General features: G+C 50.6%; 1 protein-coding gene across 2 annotated transcripts in view; it reads left to right on the forward strand.

Moving 5' to 3' along the window:
• VRK3 (VRK serine/threonine kinase 3) overlaps positions 1–14,728 on the forward strand; it is a 33,948-nt gene that overhangs the window by 16,471 nt on the left and 2,749 nt on the right. For both annotated transcript variants that reach the window (XM_043598464.1, XM_043598463.1), the window contains exons 9-14: positions 92–197; positions 1,639–1,731; positions 3,452–3,584; positions 4,685–4,805; positions 12,597–12,655; positions 14,528–14,676. In XM_043598464.1, the coding sequence (XP_043454399.1) occupies positions 92–197; positions 1,639–1,731; positions 3,452–3,584; positions 4,685–4,805; positions 12,597–12,655; positions 14,528–14,676 (661 nt within the window). The remainder of the gene's footprint in view (positions 1–91; positions 198–1,638; positions 1,732–3,451; positions 3,585–4,684; positions 4,806–12,596; positions 12,656–14,527; positions 14,677–14,728) is intronic.

The raw sequence follows: 14,728 nt of genomic DNA on the forward strand, positions 1-14,728 counted from the left end.
CCACCCAGCCACGGTCCCTCCTTGGTGGCCTGGATCCTGCCCCCCTGCCCCGGTCATCTCTCCCACCTCCTGGGATACTCCTATCTTCCAGGTTCTTGGTGTTTCCCACCCTGGGGAGGAGCCTTCAGTCGGTCCTGGATGACAACCCAAAGCATATAATGTCGGTGAGGTCTGTGTTCCAGATGGCCTGCCGGCTGGTATGTACCTAGAAGTTGCTGGCTCCCATCCAGGGGATGGCGCACTAGGTCCTAGATTACCAGTTGGCCTGTTCATTGACACATTCAACCCGTGTCTCCCTCTGCTAGACACCGGGGGCTAGTGCTTGACAGGCACAGGTGGGCACTAGGCCATTAGAACCAGAGTGACGAGCATTCCCAGGTGAGAGGTGGAAGAAGGGGCCCCAGCCTTAAAAAGAGGGGCTCGGCTGGGCTTCCTAGTAGAAGCCACGAGTGGGAAATAGCAAGGTGCCAGGTGGAGTGGGAGTGGAGATTCGTGAAGAGAATATTCCAGGCCAAGGATACAGCTTGGGCAGAGGCTTGTATAGGAGAGAGCAGAAGGCATTTGTTCATTCATTCATTCATTCATTCACTCATTCCCTCATCCATCCATCCTTTCATTAAATATTTATCAGGTCCCTGCTGGGTGTCCGACATCATCCCAGGGGCTGGGAGTAGCACAGACATGGTTGTTATGTCTAGTGGGAGAGGATGATCTTAAAGTGAACAGTTTCAGAAGCCGCAAACGTCCTCTGAATAGAAATGTCCCTCTGCTATGATGGAGGATAAGAGGACCCACTTTAAATTGCCGGAGAGGTGGAAGTGGCCAGGGAGTGACATATTAAGAGTCCTGAAGGTCTACATGCTCAGTGTGTCTTCAGTGTGACATGTAGAGGGGGAAGGGGTAGACAAGGCGGGCTTGATGTGGAGAGGTCAGTAGCGACCAGATCATTCAGAACACCAAGCTGAGGACCTGGGACTCTTTCCTGAGGGCACTAGGGAGCCATAGGAGGATCGGGAGCAAGGGAGGAGCAGGATCAGCTCTGCGTGCAGAAAAGCCCTGTGGTCCGTGTGGGGATGGACTGGTGGGGTGAGATGGAGACCGGGCGAGGTTGGCACGAGCGGACAGGGCCTGAGAAGAAGATGGGCTGTAGGGACAGAGAGTTTGTAGAACAAACAGAACCTAGTGGAAAGGTAAGCCTTGGGGTCAAGGTGGGCTTGGGGATATATTCAGGATGTAACTACCACCCAGGCAGTTTAGTGTATGGGTCTAGAGTTCAGTAGAGAAGTCAGAGCTGGGCATAAGAAATGCAAATTGCGGGGCACCTGGGCTGGCTCAATCAGTGGAGCACAAAACCCTTGATCTCAGGGTTGTGAGTTCGAGCCCCGCACTGGGTATAGAGATTACTAAAAAATTTTAAGAACTTAAAAAAAACAAAAAAACAAGACATGCTTGGGTGTGTTGGCAGATGGGGCTTCCTAATGCTTCACTCAGAATTAGGCTTAAACAGTCTTTCCCCTTCCAACCACAAGTAGCGCCTCTGACCCTAGGCCTAAGTGGAGATTCCTTCACTGGGCTTTGCCTCAGAACCTCTTTGTGTTAGTCAAGCTACTCACGGAGAGGCTGTCTTTCTTCCCCCAGCTGGATGCCCTGGAGTTCCTCCATGAGAATGAGTACGTCCATGGAAATGTGGCAGCTGAGAACATCTTTGTTAATCCAGAGGACCTGAGCCAGGTAACAGCTAGGTCCCCTCCACCCTAGGGGCTCTCTGGGCTCAGTGTCTCATCTGTCTCAAAACATCCGTGTATTTCACCTTGCTTATTGCAGATAAAGAATTGTTGTCTGTCATATGTAAAGGGCTCCTTTGAATAAATAAGAAGAGATAAGCAACTTAGTAGAACAATGAAAAACGGATAGGAAAAGCAGTTCATAGAAAAAGAAACCCACAGGGGCGCCTGGGTGGCGCAGTCGGTTAAGCGTCCGACTTCAGCCAGGTCACGATCTCGCGGTCCGTGAGTTCGAGCCCCGTGTCGGGCTCTGGGCTGATGGCTCAGAGCCTGGAGCCTGTTTCCAATTCTGTGTCTCCCTCTCTCTCTGCCCCTCCCCCGTTCGTGCTCTGTCTCTCTCTGTCCCAAAAATAAATAAATAAATAAATAAAGAAAGAAAGAAAGAAAGAAAGAAAGAAAGAAACCCACAGGTTGGTTAAGTATGTGAAAAGATGCTCAACCTCCCTAAATGATGTCAGTAGTCATAGAAATGAAAATTAAAACATCCTATTTTAAGAGTAGACAAAACTTAAAAGAATGGTTATCTGTTGCTGATAAGGATGTAAGGAAACAAATTCTTTATATACTGTTGGAAGTGGGAATTGGCCAACCTTTCTGGAAGGCAGTTGGGATATAGTCAGAGTTTTAAATGGGTATGTTTTTCTGATCCACCAGTTAGGAATGTGTCCTATATGTATACTCACAGGCCTCTGCAAAAATATATGTACAAAATGTTTCTGACAGCACTGATTGTGATAGTAAAGAGGGAGAACCTTAAGTATACACTCCTGGTAGGGGTGCTGATTAAAAAACCTTTTAAAGTAAATTCGAATTACTTTTTCAGTTGCAAATGACAGAAACCTGATTTAACATGGCTTCAAAAAGAAAATGTTTAAGGGGTGTTGCAAATTGTGGCCCATTGAGTGGAAAAAGCCAGAACCTCGCTGTCTTCAGGCACGGCTGAATGGGGTCTATCTGGCTCCAGATTTTAATACCCGGAACTACTACTAAAGTGCCAAAAACAGGGCGCCTGGGTGGCTCAGTCCGTTAAGTATCTGACTTTGGCTCAGGTCGTGATCTCGCAGTTCATGAGTTCAAGCCCTGCATCGGGGTCTGTGCTGACAGCTCGGAGCCTGGAGCGTGCTTCGGATTCCGTGTCTCCCTCTCTGCCCTTCTCCCAGTCGCACTCTGTGTGTGTCTCTCTCTCTCAAAAATAAATAAACATTAAAATGCAAAAAGCTGTCGCGGGGGAGCGCCTGGGTGGTTCAGTCAGTTAAGCGTCTGACTGTTGATCTCAGTTCAGGTCTTGATCTCAGGGTCGTGAGTTCAAGCACCGCATTGGGCTCTGTACTAGGTGTGCAGCCCACTTTAAAAACATGCAAAAACCAGGTGTCCAACAAGAGGTATAATTTCCCTTTGTGGAAAACTAGAGCCCCTTCTGCATCCTTGTGTTTACCAGCTATTCAAAGAAAGCTATTTGAAACAATGCATAAGAGACGATTATTAGTCGTTCCTTCTGGGCATGGGTTGGAAGCTGGGGATGGTCAGTTTGGGTTCTTTTCATTTCACACCCGTCTGTACTGTTCGGCATGCACTTGTTTCAAATTGCACCCGTGATTGAAATCTCTGACTTGAGAATCCAAGCTCGTAACTTCCAAACTGAATGGCTTTTCTCCATGTCCACCCAGGTGATGCTGGGAGGCTATGGTTTCACCTTCCGCTATGCCCCCGGTGGCAAACACGTGGCCAATGTGGAAGGCAGCAGGAGTCCACATGAGGGGGACCTTGAGTTCATTAGCCTTGACCTGCACAAGGGATGTGGTAAGGGTCTGGAGAAGGGGTTCGGGACCATGGAGGTACACTTCTCATATAAGGGCAGTTCTGGGTTTTCACAGCCACGGACAGCAGGTGGCCAGACACAGGAGTCACACTAAGGGAGCCATATTGGGGATTTGGAACCATGGATGGGCTGTATCAGGGAGTTGTAGGGCAGCCGTTCAGCACCAATGACAGCAGCGAGTAGCTGGGCACAAGGAGGCCCCAGAGTTTCAGAGGTTCAGGTTCGAGATCTGGTTTCGGCTTAGAACATGAGAGTTGCCCAAGAGTCTGGAGCTCAGGAGTAAGTCTGGACAGAGACCCAGATATCAGCAGTATCTCAGGAGCTGTCAGCTGAAGCCCTGGGAGAGGAATGAGATTATCCAAGGAAAATGTACAGAATAAGTAAGAAGAAAGTACTTTGAGGAGAAGATTCCTTGAGGAGGTCTCAGCCTCTCTGTCCCAAATCCCTTGATGTCATGGCCATCCATGTGCCTGCCTGTGTCTTCCCACCAGACTGACCTCCCCCAAGAAAGGGGTGGTCCCTGTGCTTCCAATATCGGAAGGTCTGGTACAGTCAACTCTCAGTGTTTACAAAAATTGTTGTCTGAAACATAATAAAAATAAATCAGACAGTCTCCCTTACCTCCTCTATTGAGGCTGGGTTCATTGCCCATCCTTCTGGGCTCCCTCTCACCCTGTCCTGCTTCCCCTGCAGCTCAGGTAATCCCACACTGTACTGTGTCCCCATTAGACTGTCAAGGGCTGGGACCCAACCAAACTCTTGTCTGGGATTTAAGAAGGTGTAATGGGGCCTGGTACACAGAGCCGAGGACTCAGTGAATGAATGAAAGACAAGAGATGAGGGAGTAAGCTAGTGAGAGCAGGGATGGTAAGGATGGCTGAGAGAGTGAACGAGAGTAAAAGAGACTCGTCACAGCGCGAGAGCAGGCAAATGAAAAGTGAATGAACAGACTAAAGCTCGTGTGCTTAGATGGTTGAGTCCATGAGGGCAAGGTTCAGTCAGAGAGAGAAAGGAAGCGGGTGGATCTGTCAGGGAGTAGAGCATTTGGACTGAGCTGCCGCCTCTTGCCCTCCCTTCCCAGGGCCCTTCCGCCGCAGCGACCTCCAGACCCTGGGCTACTGTTTGCTGAAGTGGCTGTACGGGATCCTGCCATGGACAAACTGCCTTCCCAACACCGAAAAGATCATGAAGCTGAAACAGAAGTGAGTCTAGGGGTCAGCAGAAGCCAGCACTGGCCTGGCACCCCCACAGGTGGGGCAGAAGCTCAGAACCCACCAGGGAACAAAAAGGAGGGGGAAGCAGTGTCCCACAGAGTCAAGGCCTCTGCAGCTCTCGGGGGTGTCCTCTAACATTCATTCCAGCAGACAGGAGCGTGGGCTCTGGAGCCATGTTGCCTGTGGTGAGACGCCAGCCTCCCCACTGCAGGGTGTAGGGTGGGCAGCCTAACCTTCACAAGCCTCAGTATCCTCCGTGGGATGAGATCTTAGCAGGGTCTGTGGAAGGATTCAGGGGAGTCAGCTACACAGCGCTCAGCACAGAGCCTGACCTGTAGAAAATGCCCACTATGCACAGGGCACCATGACTCATTCATACAAATGGAAAGCCTGAGCAGTTACGCCTGGACTCTGCCTCAGCGTCTGGCTACACCGGCCACCGGTGTCCATACCTCCTCTCCCCACCCTCTGCTTGTAAAACCCCCAGATCCTGCGTGTTCTGGTTTAGGCATTCAGCACCAAGGGCAGCAGTGAAGGGGGTAGAGTCGCTGGATGCAGAGGGAAGTGGGGCCATGTGAGGTTCAGTACCGAGGACCGCAGGCAGACACGGGCAGCTGGGCTCGAAGGGAAGTGAGCACTGGCACTTTGGTCTTCAGCACCAAGGACAGCGGGAGACTAGCTGGGAAGCGTGGCAGTGTGAGATTCAGTACCATGGACAGCCGGCATTTGGGCTCTGAGGGAAGGGAGCACTTTGGTCCTCAGCACCAAGGACAGTAGACAGCTGGACACAGGAAAGCCCTGAAGGTCCAGAGGTTAGGATTCAAGCCCTGGTATAGATAGACTGGGGGTGGTGAGAGTTGCCTAGGAGTCATCCTGGAGGGCCCACCTAGAAGATGGTTTGGCCATCCATGTCTGAAGGGCAGGAGTGAAGTGTAAACAGAGATTCAGACCTCATTGGTATCTCAGAAGTTGTCACTAGAAGCCCTGGGAGAGAAAGATTGCCCAGGGGAAGTGTGCCTAGTGGAAAGAGGGAAAACTCTAGGGAACAGCACTGAGTCCTTTTGTGCTCCTCAGTTCTTAATGTGCTGTGTTACTGGTTCACGTTGAGACTCTCTCTCGTTCTATTTTTTCCCTTTTATATCCCCCACTATCTTTTTCAACCATGGACACCCACTCAACCATACTTACTATATGTTCTACAGATGTTTGCTTAACTGTATTTGCTTCCTAAAACTTGCATGATGGTGGTGGTATTGTGTGTGTGTTTGACTTGCATAAATGGTATTCTGCTCTAAATCTCATCTGTTTTTGGCATTTTTCACTCAGCACTGTGTTCTTCAATTTTAACCGCATTGTCACATGTGTACTGAGTTGACTCTTTCTGACTACTGCTTCTCAATATGTTTGTGTAGTTAGGTCTGCAACCTTGAATGATGTATGATGACCGTATCTAATTTGCATAAATGGTACCGAGCTCTGAATTTCATTCTGTTTCTTGCTTCCTTTCACTTACTGCTGTGTTTTTTTAACTTGAGCTACGTTGCTAATTCACTGCCTCCAAATACTACTTGTGAATTTGTCTGGATGTATATGTATCCTTGAAAAATACGTGATGTCACTGTTGGGTGTGCATTTAATTGGCACCAATGGTACCGTGCCCTGAATCTTATATTCCCTCAGGTTTCTACTTAAACACTCCCCCCCCGGGGGTGGGGGGCTTCTCTCACCCCCACTGCATCAGGCTTCCTGCTTGTGCATGCTCAGAGGAAGGGATCTGCCCCTGTCACGTTGGCCCGCTCCTACCTGATGACCTCTATTCGAGGCGAACATTTATCATAACACTTATCTGTGCCAGGCTCTGCACCCATTGTTTCCCTGTGTCATCCTCAGAACAACTCTGAGGTAAGCTGTCTAATGATTGAGACACAGAGAGCTTAGGTAATCAGTCCTGGTCACACAGCTACTAAGTAGAGGTGCTTAGACTCACACCCAGGCCATTCGACTCCAGAGAAGTTTCTTTCACCTCAAAGCCGTGTGGGAGGATGGAATGTTGGCACGGGGATGCAGCCTTTCTTCACTCAACAGATATTTATTATAATTTTTTTTTTATTTTTTTTTTAACGTTTATTTATTTTTGAGACACAGAGAGAGAGACAGAGCATGAACAGGGAAGGGGCAGAGAGAGAGGGAGACACAGAATCGGAAGCAGGCTCCAGGCTCTGAGCCATCAGCCCAGAGCCCGACGCGGGGCTCGAACTCACGGACCGCGAGATCGTGACCTGAGCTGAAGTCAGACGCTTAACCGACTGAGCCACCCAGGCGCCCCTTATTATAATTTTTTTTAATGTCTATTTCTTTTTGAGAGAGAGAGCAAGTGAGGGAGGGGCAGAGAGAGAGGGAGACGGGAACCGAAGCAGGCTCCGCACTGAGAGCACAGAACCCAATGCAGAGATTGAACCCACGAACTGTGAGATCATAACCTGAGCCGAAGTTGGACACTCAACCGATTGAGTCACCCAGGTGCCCCTGAACAGAGACTTACTGAGCACCGTCTACGCACCACACTCTGCTCTAGTCCCTGGGGATACAGGAATAACTGAGCCAAACATCCCTGCCTTCAGGGAACTCACACCCTAGTGGGGGAGACAAAACAGTAAAGAGATAAATGAATAAAGCACACAGCATGTCACAGGCCAGACTGGTTGGGGCCATCAGGTTGGAGCCCTGAGTGTGGCTGTGGGCACTCACTGCTCCTTTAGATTTAATGGCCAGGCAGGTCTCATGACAGTGGTGACAGGTGAGTCGCCTCCGGAAGGGTAGTGAGGCAAGGAGGATGTCTCATTTTGGCATATAAGGGCGCTTATGTGCCCTTGATGTCTCTGCAGGAGGAGGGAGAGACAGGGAAAGAGAGGCCCCTGGCTCCCAGGCTTTCACAGGCAATCTCTGCATCAGAAGGCAGCCTCAGAACCCTCCAGAACATGAGCCCCTTGCCCTATTTTCTTGGAGTGTATTTTTGCCCTTACTCTCTAGTTTTCTAGTAGCTTTCCATTCTTGAAATGAAGCCAGGGGAAAACGAGTCGCAGAATTTAAGAACACAGCTAGTAGGAGCATACGGCCCAACTGCCAAGGCGTTACGTGTGCCTGAGGCCTGTGAACAGCTCCTTTGCGCGTTTCTGTCATGTTAAAGACAAGGCTGAGCTGCTCTTACCAGGAGATCCCAAAACACGATGGTTCGGACAAGGAAGATTACTTCCCTCTCAGTAATGGCACCTTGGCGCCCTTCAACACCCACATATCCTTTTCTGGCACTAACTCTGCTGGTCACCGTCTCTCACTGCTCTTACAGGGCAGGCCTGAGAGTGGCATGCATCCCTTGGTCGCATAGCCACCCAAGCTGCAGTGGGGGCTGGAAAACATCTGTAGCCTAGGGCTGCTGACCCTTGGGGTCCTGCCCTTGAAGGGGAGAAGGGACAGTGGACGGCAGCCGGAGACTCCTCCACGGTGCCACCTTTAGTCCCATTTCTGTGAGGGCAGGGGCCACACCAGCTCTCTTTGTCACCGTGTTGCTCACAGAATGGCCCCTGACGCATCGTGGGCGCTCATGAAATAGTTGTGGAATGAACGAATAAGGAAAGAACGCGTGAGCCTTCATTCACAGGCCTGGGCTTCAGCGTGGACAGACAGGTCAGGCAGACGCGGCCCCAGCCGTGGGGGGATTCCCAGGCTGGGAGGAGACACGGGCAGGAAGGAGGTGGAGGCAGCCCCAGGAGCATTGTGGGAGCAGAGGGGAGGCACGTTACCCGGCCTCAGGCCACTGGGTGCCTTTACCCAAGAGATTCCTGACCCAGTCTGTACAGAGCAGAGGGCTTTCCCAGGCAGCCAAGGGGAGGCGAGATTTCTCAACAGATAGGAGAGCTCATACATGACCTATTCATTCACTTAGAACCTGTCTCCTGGTGGCATTTTTGTGCCAGGGAAATGCTGGAAACCCAGATGTGAATCAGCTGAGGGCACTGCCTGTCGCCAGTGAAATCACCCATTGAGGCTCCACTGGGTCGAATCCTCTGGATTCTCCGAATCCACTACTTCCTCTAACTCCCCAGAACAGCCCTATCCCCCTTCTCACATCTCTGCCACCTTTCCCTTCACAAGAGATAATCAGTGAACGGGATATGCTTCTCTAGAAGGCTGTGCACTTGCCAAATTGGTCCAGAGTAAAGAAAATAGGTCCAAGGGGCGCCTGGATGGCTCAGTTGGTTGAGCATCTGACTCTTGATTTCGGCTCGGGTCACAATCTCACAGTTCATGGGAGCGAGCCCCGTGTCGGGCTCTGCAAACTTGGGATTCTCTCTCTCCGTATCTCTCTCTGCTCCTCCCCTGCTCGTGTGCTCGTGCACACTCTCTCTTGTTCTCAAAATAAATAAACATTTTTAAATAAAATAGGTCCTAGTAATAATTTTGACATCCGTGATTTAAGTATGAGTTCATTCCCGAGCCCCGGAGCCTGACCACAACCACAGAGGGAAGGTCTGAAACATCAAGAATCTCAGCAGGGGGTGGTGATGGTGGTGATGTGCTCATTATAGACGCTCCACCCAGCCCCTGTCCCGTGATTCGAGGCAGTGACAAAAAGGACCACGAGGGGGCGATGTTGCCACATGCACATTTTTGGAACCTAACGGCCTCTAGGGCGCCCTACTGGTGTGCATGGCCTTTTTCCGTTCGCTCAACATTTATTCAGTTTTTGTACATTCTAGTTCAGGATGGAATGAATGAGGGAAAGAAAAAGAGACATTTTGATTCCTCAAGGCTTTCTGGTGTGCAAGTCCCTTTCTGGGAAAGCACAGGTGCTGGTCGAATTGGTTCCCTGCTCTTAAGGGTGCTGTCTGGGCAAGGACGTCCCACGGACACCGACAGCCAGTGGTAGAGTCGCTTATACAATTTACAACATCCTAGGGGCACAGACTTTGGTGCCATCACTCAGCCATTTGCCACACACGTCCTGAGGATGCCAGGAGACACAAAGGTCAGACCCAGCCCTTCCTGTGTCCTGACAGTGCCTTGGGGCGTCCGTGGACTATGCACAGAGCACACAGGCCATCGGGCGGGATCTGTTTTCTCTGCCTGGAGGAGTCATGGGAGACTTCCAAGAGACCAGCCCTCAAGCAGTGTCCTGAAGGGAGAGCAGCCACGGCCAGGGGTCAAGCTAGGAGAAAGCTGTCCAGGGCAGAGGAAGCAACATGCTGAGGCCAGGGGATGGGCACGGATGCTTGACCTAGTTAGGGGAGTAGAAGGCATTTGGTGCTGCTGGCGTGTGAGGTGGGAGGGAGGAAGGAAGCCAGAGAGACAAGGCCACAGGGGCCGGCAGCCTTGCGTGCCAGGGGTTTTCCCCCAGGGTCCTGGGGAGTCCCCTGAGGGCTGTGAGTAGGAAGGGACAGAGTCCGTTCTGGGCAGAGAAACTGCAGGGCCATGTGGGGAATGTGCAGGAAGCTGGTGCAGAAGCTGAGGTCCAAGGAGGTAGGATAAGGCCTGAACTGGACCAGAAAGGGGATGGGACAGAGAGGGTTGGGGAGCAAGAGGGTGGAGCTTGGGGACTTCGGCCTGCAGTTGGGGGAGGCAAGGACAGCACCCCCAGGCACTGGGTGGATAGTGGAGATTCCAAGTGAGAATGGAGCAAAGAAGGTAGATGAATTTCTTTCTTTCTTTTTTTTTTTTTTAATGCGTATTTACTTATTTTGGGAGAGCAGGAGTGCATGCGCACACAAGCAGGAGAGGGGCAGAGAGAGAATCAAACAGAGCCCGACACAGGGCTCGATCTCACAACCTGAGATCCTGACCTGAGCCTAAACCAGGAGTCGGATGCTTAACCGACTAAGCCACCCAGGCACCCTGGAATTGGATGAATTTGTTTTTCTTGAGCAGTCCAAGAAGATGTGTGTGTGTGTGTGTGTGTGTGTGTGTGTGTGTGTGTGCGTGTGTGTGTGTGTGTTTACAAGTACACGTGTGCGTTTATAGAAAGAAAGGTAGTCCTCGTTAGTCACAGATTGCATATTTGTGAATTCACCTGCTCACTAAAATGCATGTGTCACCCCAGAATCAGCACTCACTTCCCAGGCCTCCTCAGACACACACAGAGTGGAGACAATTTTGAGTTGTCTGATGCACACAGGCCCAGCTGAGCTCAAACAAGGTGATGCTCTGCCTTCTCATTTCAGATCTCAGGATAAACAGGGGTCCTTCATGGAGTCTGTTTAACGCCCATTTTCCAGATGTTCTTGTTGATGATTTTGCTATCACTTTTTTTAAGGTTTAATCATTTTTGAGAGAGAGTGCAAGCCGGGGGAGGGGCAGAGAGAGAGAGGGACAGAGGATCCGAAGCAGGCTCTGTGCTGACAGCAGCCAGCCTGATGCGGAGCTTGAACTCACAAACTGTGAGATCATGACCTGAGCCGAAGTTGGATGCTCAACAGACCGAGCCACCCAGGCGCCCCCTACGCTTTTGCAGTTTAAAATGGTGGCTAAGCGTCTGACTTCTGTTGGGGTCATAATCTTGCAGTTCATGAGCTCGAGCCCTGTATCGGGCTCTGTGCTGACAGCCCAGAGCCTGGAGCCTTCTTTGAATTCTGTGTCTCCCTCTCTCTCTGCCCCTCCCCTGTTTGTACTCTTGTTTCTCTCTCTCAAAAAAAAAAAAAAAAAAAAAAAAAGCCCCATGCATGGTGCTAAAGAGCTGTCTAGTGTTCCTCGGTGCAAGAAGGCTGGGATGTGCCTTACAGAGAAAATAGTTGGCTGTGAGCTCAATGTGATTAAGTAAACATTATAGTAAACATGCTATCTTTTTTTAAAAAAAAGGTTTTTTAATGTTTATTTGCCCTTGAGAGAGAGAGAGACAGAGCACGAGCAGGGGAGGGGCAGAGAGAGAGGGAGACACAGAATCCCAAGCAGGCTCCAAGCTCTGAGCTGTCAGCACAGAGCCCGACGCGGGGCTCGAACCCACCAACTGTGAGATCGTGACCTGAGCTGAAGTTGGTCGCTTAACCGACTGAGCCACCCAGGTGCCCCAAACATAGTATCTTTAAGCACAAACACACCTAAGACAAAATTAAGTAGTGATCAGTTTATAAAAACGTTGTAACCAGAACCTTTCAGGAACGTGATACATTTCCCCTAGAAGCATGGTTTAGAATTCACTAATTCCGTATTTGAGGCCACGCTACAGGGCATAACTACCACAATTAACAAGAGTCTACTGTACATCTAGTAGACATTCTGTTTTACTTATTTTTATTTTTTTAAAGTTTATTTACTTAGAGAGAGAGTGAGCTGGGGAGGGGCAGAGAGAGAGAGAGAGAGAGAGAGAGAATCCCAAGCAGGCTCCATGATGCCAGCGTGGAGCCCGGTGTGGGGCTTGAACTCACAAACCACAAGATCATGACCTGAGCCAAAATCTGGGGTTGGACGCTTAACCGACTGAGCCACCCAGGTGCCCCTAGACTTTCTGTTTTAAAAATTGGCTCTCCTGGGGAGCCCAGGTGGCTCAGTCAGTGAAGCATCCGACTCTCGATCTCAGCTCAGATCATGATGTCGTGGTCTGTGAGTTCGAGGCCCGCATGGGGCCTCTGCGCTGACATCACAGAGCCGCCTGGGATTCTCTCTCCCTCTCTCTGCCCCTCCCCCACTTCTTCTTCTCTCTCTCTCTCAAAATAAATAAGTAAACTTAAAAAAAAAAAGTTTGCTCTCGCCTCCCTAAAAGACCTCTTGCATACACCTCTGTCCTGTCAGGTTTCTTGACAACCCGGAGGCCCTCGTGGGACAGTGCAGTCGCTGGATCAGTCCCTCAGGTATGTCCTGAAGAGGGAAGGAACAGTTGGGGGCCATGGCGGGACCAGGTGGCCTGGGTCCATCCGGCTGTTGTCCCCTCACACACCTTTCTTTCTTTGAGTTTTCCAAGCTGCGTGTGCATACGTGCCTGTTCTGGAAAAACAAAAAACCTTCCCCCCAAAATTCAGAAGCATCTCCGAATAAGAATAACAACACACACTCACATACACAACCACACACACAATATTGTATTTCTCTATGAAAATTTGTTAAGGATTGGAGTGTGGGCCGGGTTCAGCCGGGTGAGCCTTCTCCCGGTCTTATGGGGGAGCGGGGGAGGGGAATTCACGTTGCTGCTGCCAGCCGGCGGCTCGACTGGGGCGGGCTTGTTCAAGTGCACCTCTCTCCTGTCTGGCAATTGGCGCTGACGCTGGGAGGCCTCAGCTCCGGGCTGCTTCCCGAGGCACTGTTCAGGCAGCTTTCCTAGAGGGCAGGGACGGAAGCTACAAAGCATGGGGGTCCCTGGACGGCACTCGGCCACATTCAAGCAAATCCCAAGGCCAACCCAGACTCAGCGGGTGGCCAGGTATCTCCACTTCAGGATGGGAGAGGCAGCGGACATGGCAGAGGGACACGTACAAAATGAAAATAAGCTTGCCTTACGTACATTTTGGTCAATTTGCATTTTTTTTAAGTTTATTTATTTGTTTTGAGAGAGAAAGAGAGAGAGAAAATCCCAAGCAGGCCCCATGCTGTCAGTGCAGAGCACGACATGGGGCTCGATCCCACGAACGATGAGATCGTGACCTGAGCCAAAACCAAGAGTCAGAAGCTTAATGAACCAAGCCTCCCACGTCCCCAACATCTTGTTTTTTTCATTAATTAACATTGGCTTTTGTGTTCTTATTCCTAGATCCACTACAACCTCGTTTTGTTTTTTGTTTTTTGTTTTTTATTTTTATTTTTTTATTTTGAGAGAGAGAGAAAGAGCACGCCAGTAGGGGAGAGGGGCAGAGGGACAGGGAGAGAGAACCTTAAGTAGGCTCCATGCCCAGTGCAAAGCCCAACACAGGGCTCAATCCCAAGACTCTGGCTGGGATCATGACCTGAGCCAAAATCCAGAGTCTGACTCTCAACCCACTGAGCCAGCCAGTCGCCCCTACACCATCATTTTCATGGCCAGTCCCCATTACTGGAGTTTATGCTGTGTCTTTGTTTTTCTTTTTTTTCCTAGCGTCGCTTCTGTAGAACTTCTGCATTGCTCTCTGAACATGAGGCCGAGGGGCGCCTGGGTGGCTCAGTCGGTTAAGCGCTGACTTCGGCTCAGGTCATGATCTCATGGTTCGTGGGTTCGAGCCCCGTGTCAGGCTCTGTGCTGAAAGCTCAGAGCCTGGAGCCTGTTTCAGATTTGTGTCTCCCTCTATCTCTGACCCTCCGCCGTTCATGCTCTGTCTCTCTCTCTCTCAAAAATAAATAAACGTTAAAAAAAAAAAATTAAACATGAGGCCGAAAGAAATGGATAACTTGTCCCCTCCAGCTCTGTAAGGGCTCATTTAAAAAAAAAAAATTTTTATGTTTTTATTTATTTTTGAGGGAGAGAGAGCACAAGCAGGGGAGGGGAAGAGACAGAGGGAGACACAGAATCCGACGCAGGCTGCAGGCTCTGAGCTGTCATGACCTGAGTCGGAGTGGATGCCCAACTGACTGAACCACCCAGGCGCCCCTCCCCCCCCAAAAAAATCTTTTTTAATCTAAGTGCCTAAGGCGGTTGCAGGCACAGAGGAAGCACTGAGCAAATGGGCACCGTGGTGGAGACTGGGCACAGCCCCCCTGGCTCTGAGTTGGAGGCCCCTCTCAGGTCTCTCCTATGGTGGGGGGTGTCTTGACCGCAGAGACCCTGCAGGAGTACCTGAAGGTGGTGATGGCCCTGAAGTACGACGAGAAGCCGCCCTACACCATGCTGAGGAACAATCTAGAAGCCCTGCTGCAGGATCTGCGGCTGTCAGCCTACGACCCCCTGGACCTCCAGATGATACCATAGGTGGGTTCCGGTAGGAGCAGTTTGTGAGTCTTCCCCCTCCCTCACCTCCGCC

This window comes from Prionailurus bengalensis, chromosome E2, assembly GCF_016509475.1.
Source record: "Prionailurus bengalensis isolate Pbe53 chromosome E2, Fcat_Pben_1.1_paternal_pri, whole genome shotgun sequence".
Taxonomy (NCBI): domain Eukaryota; kingdom Metazoa; phylum Chordata; class Mammalia; order Carnivora; family Felidae; genus Prionailurus; species Prionailurus bengalensis.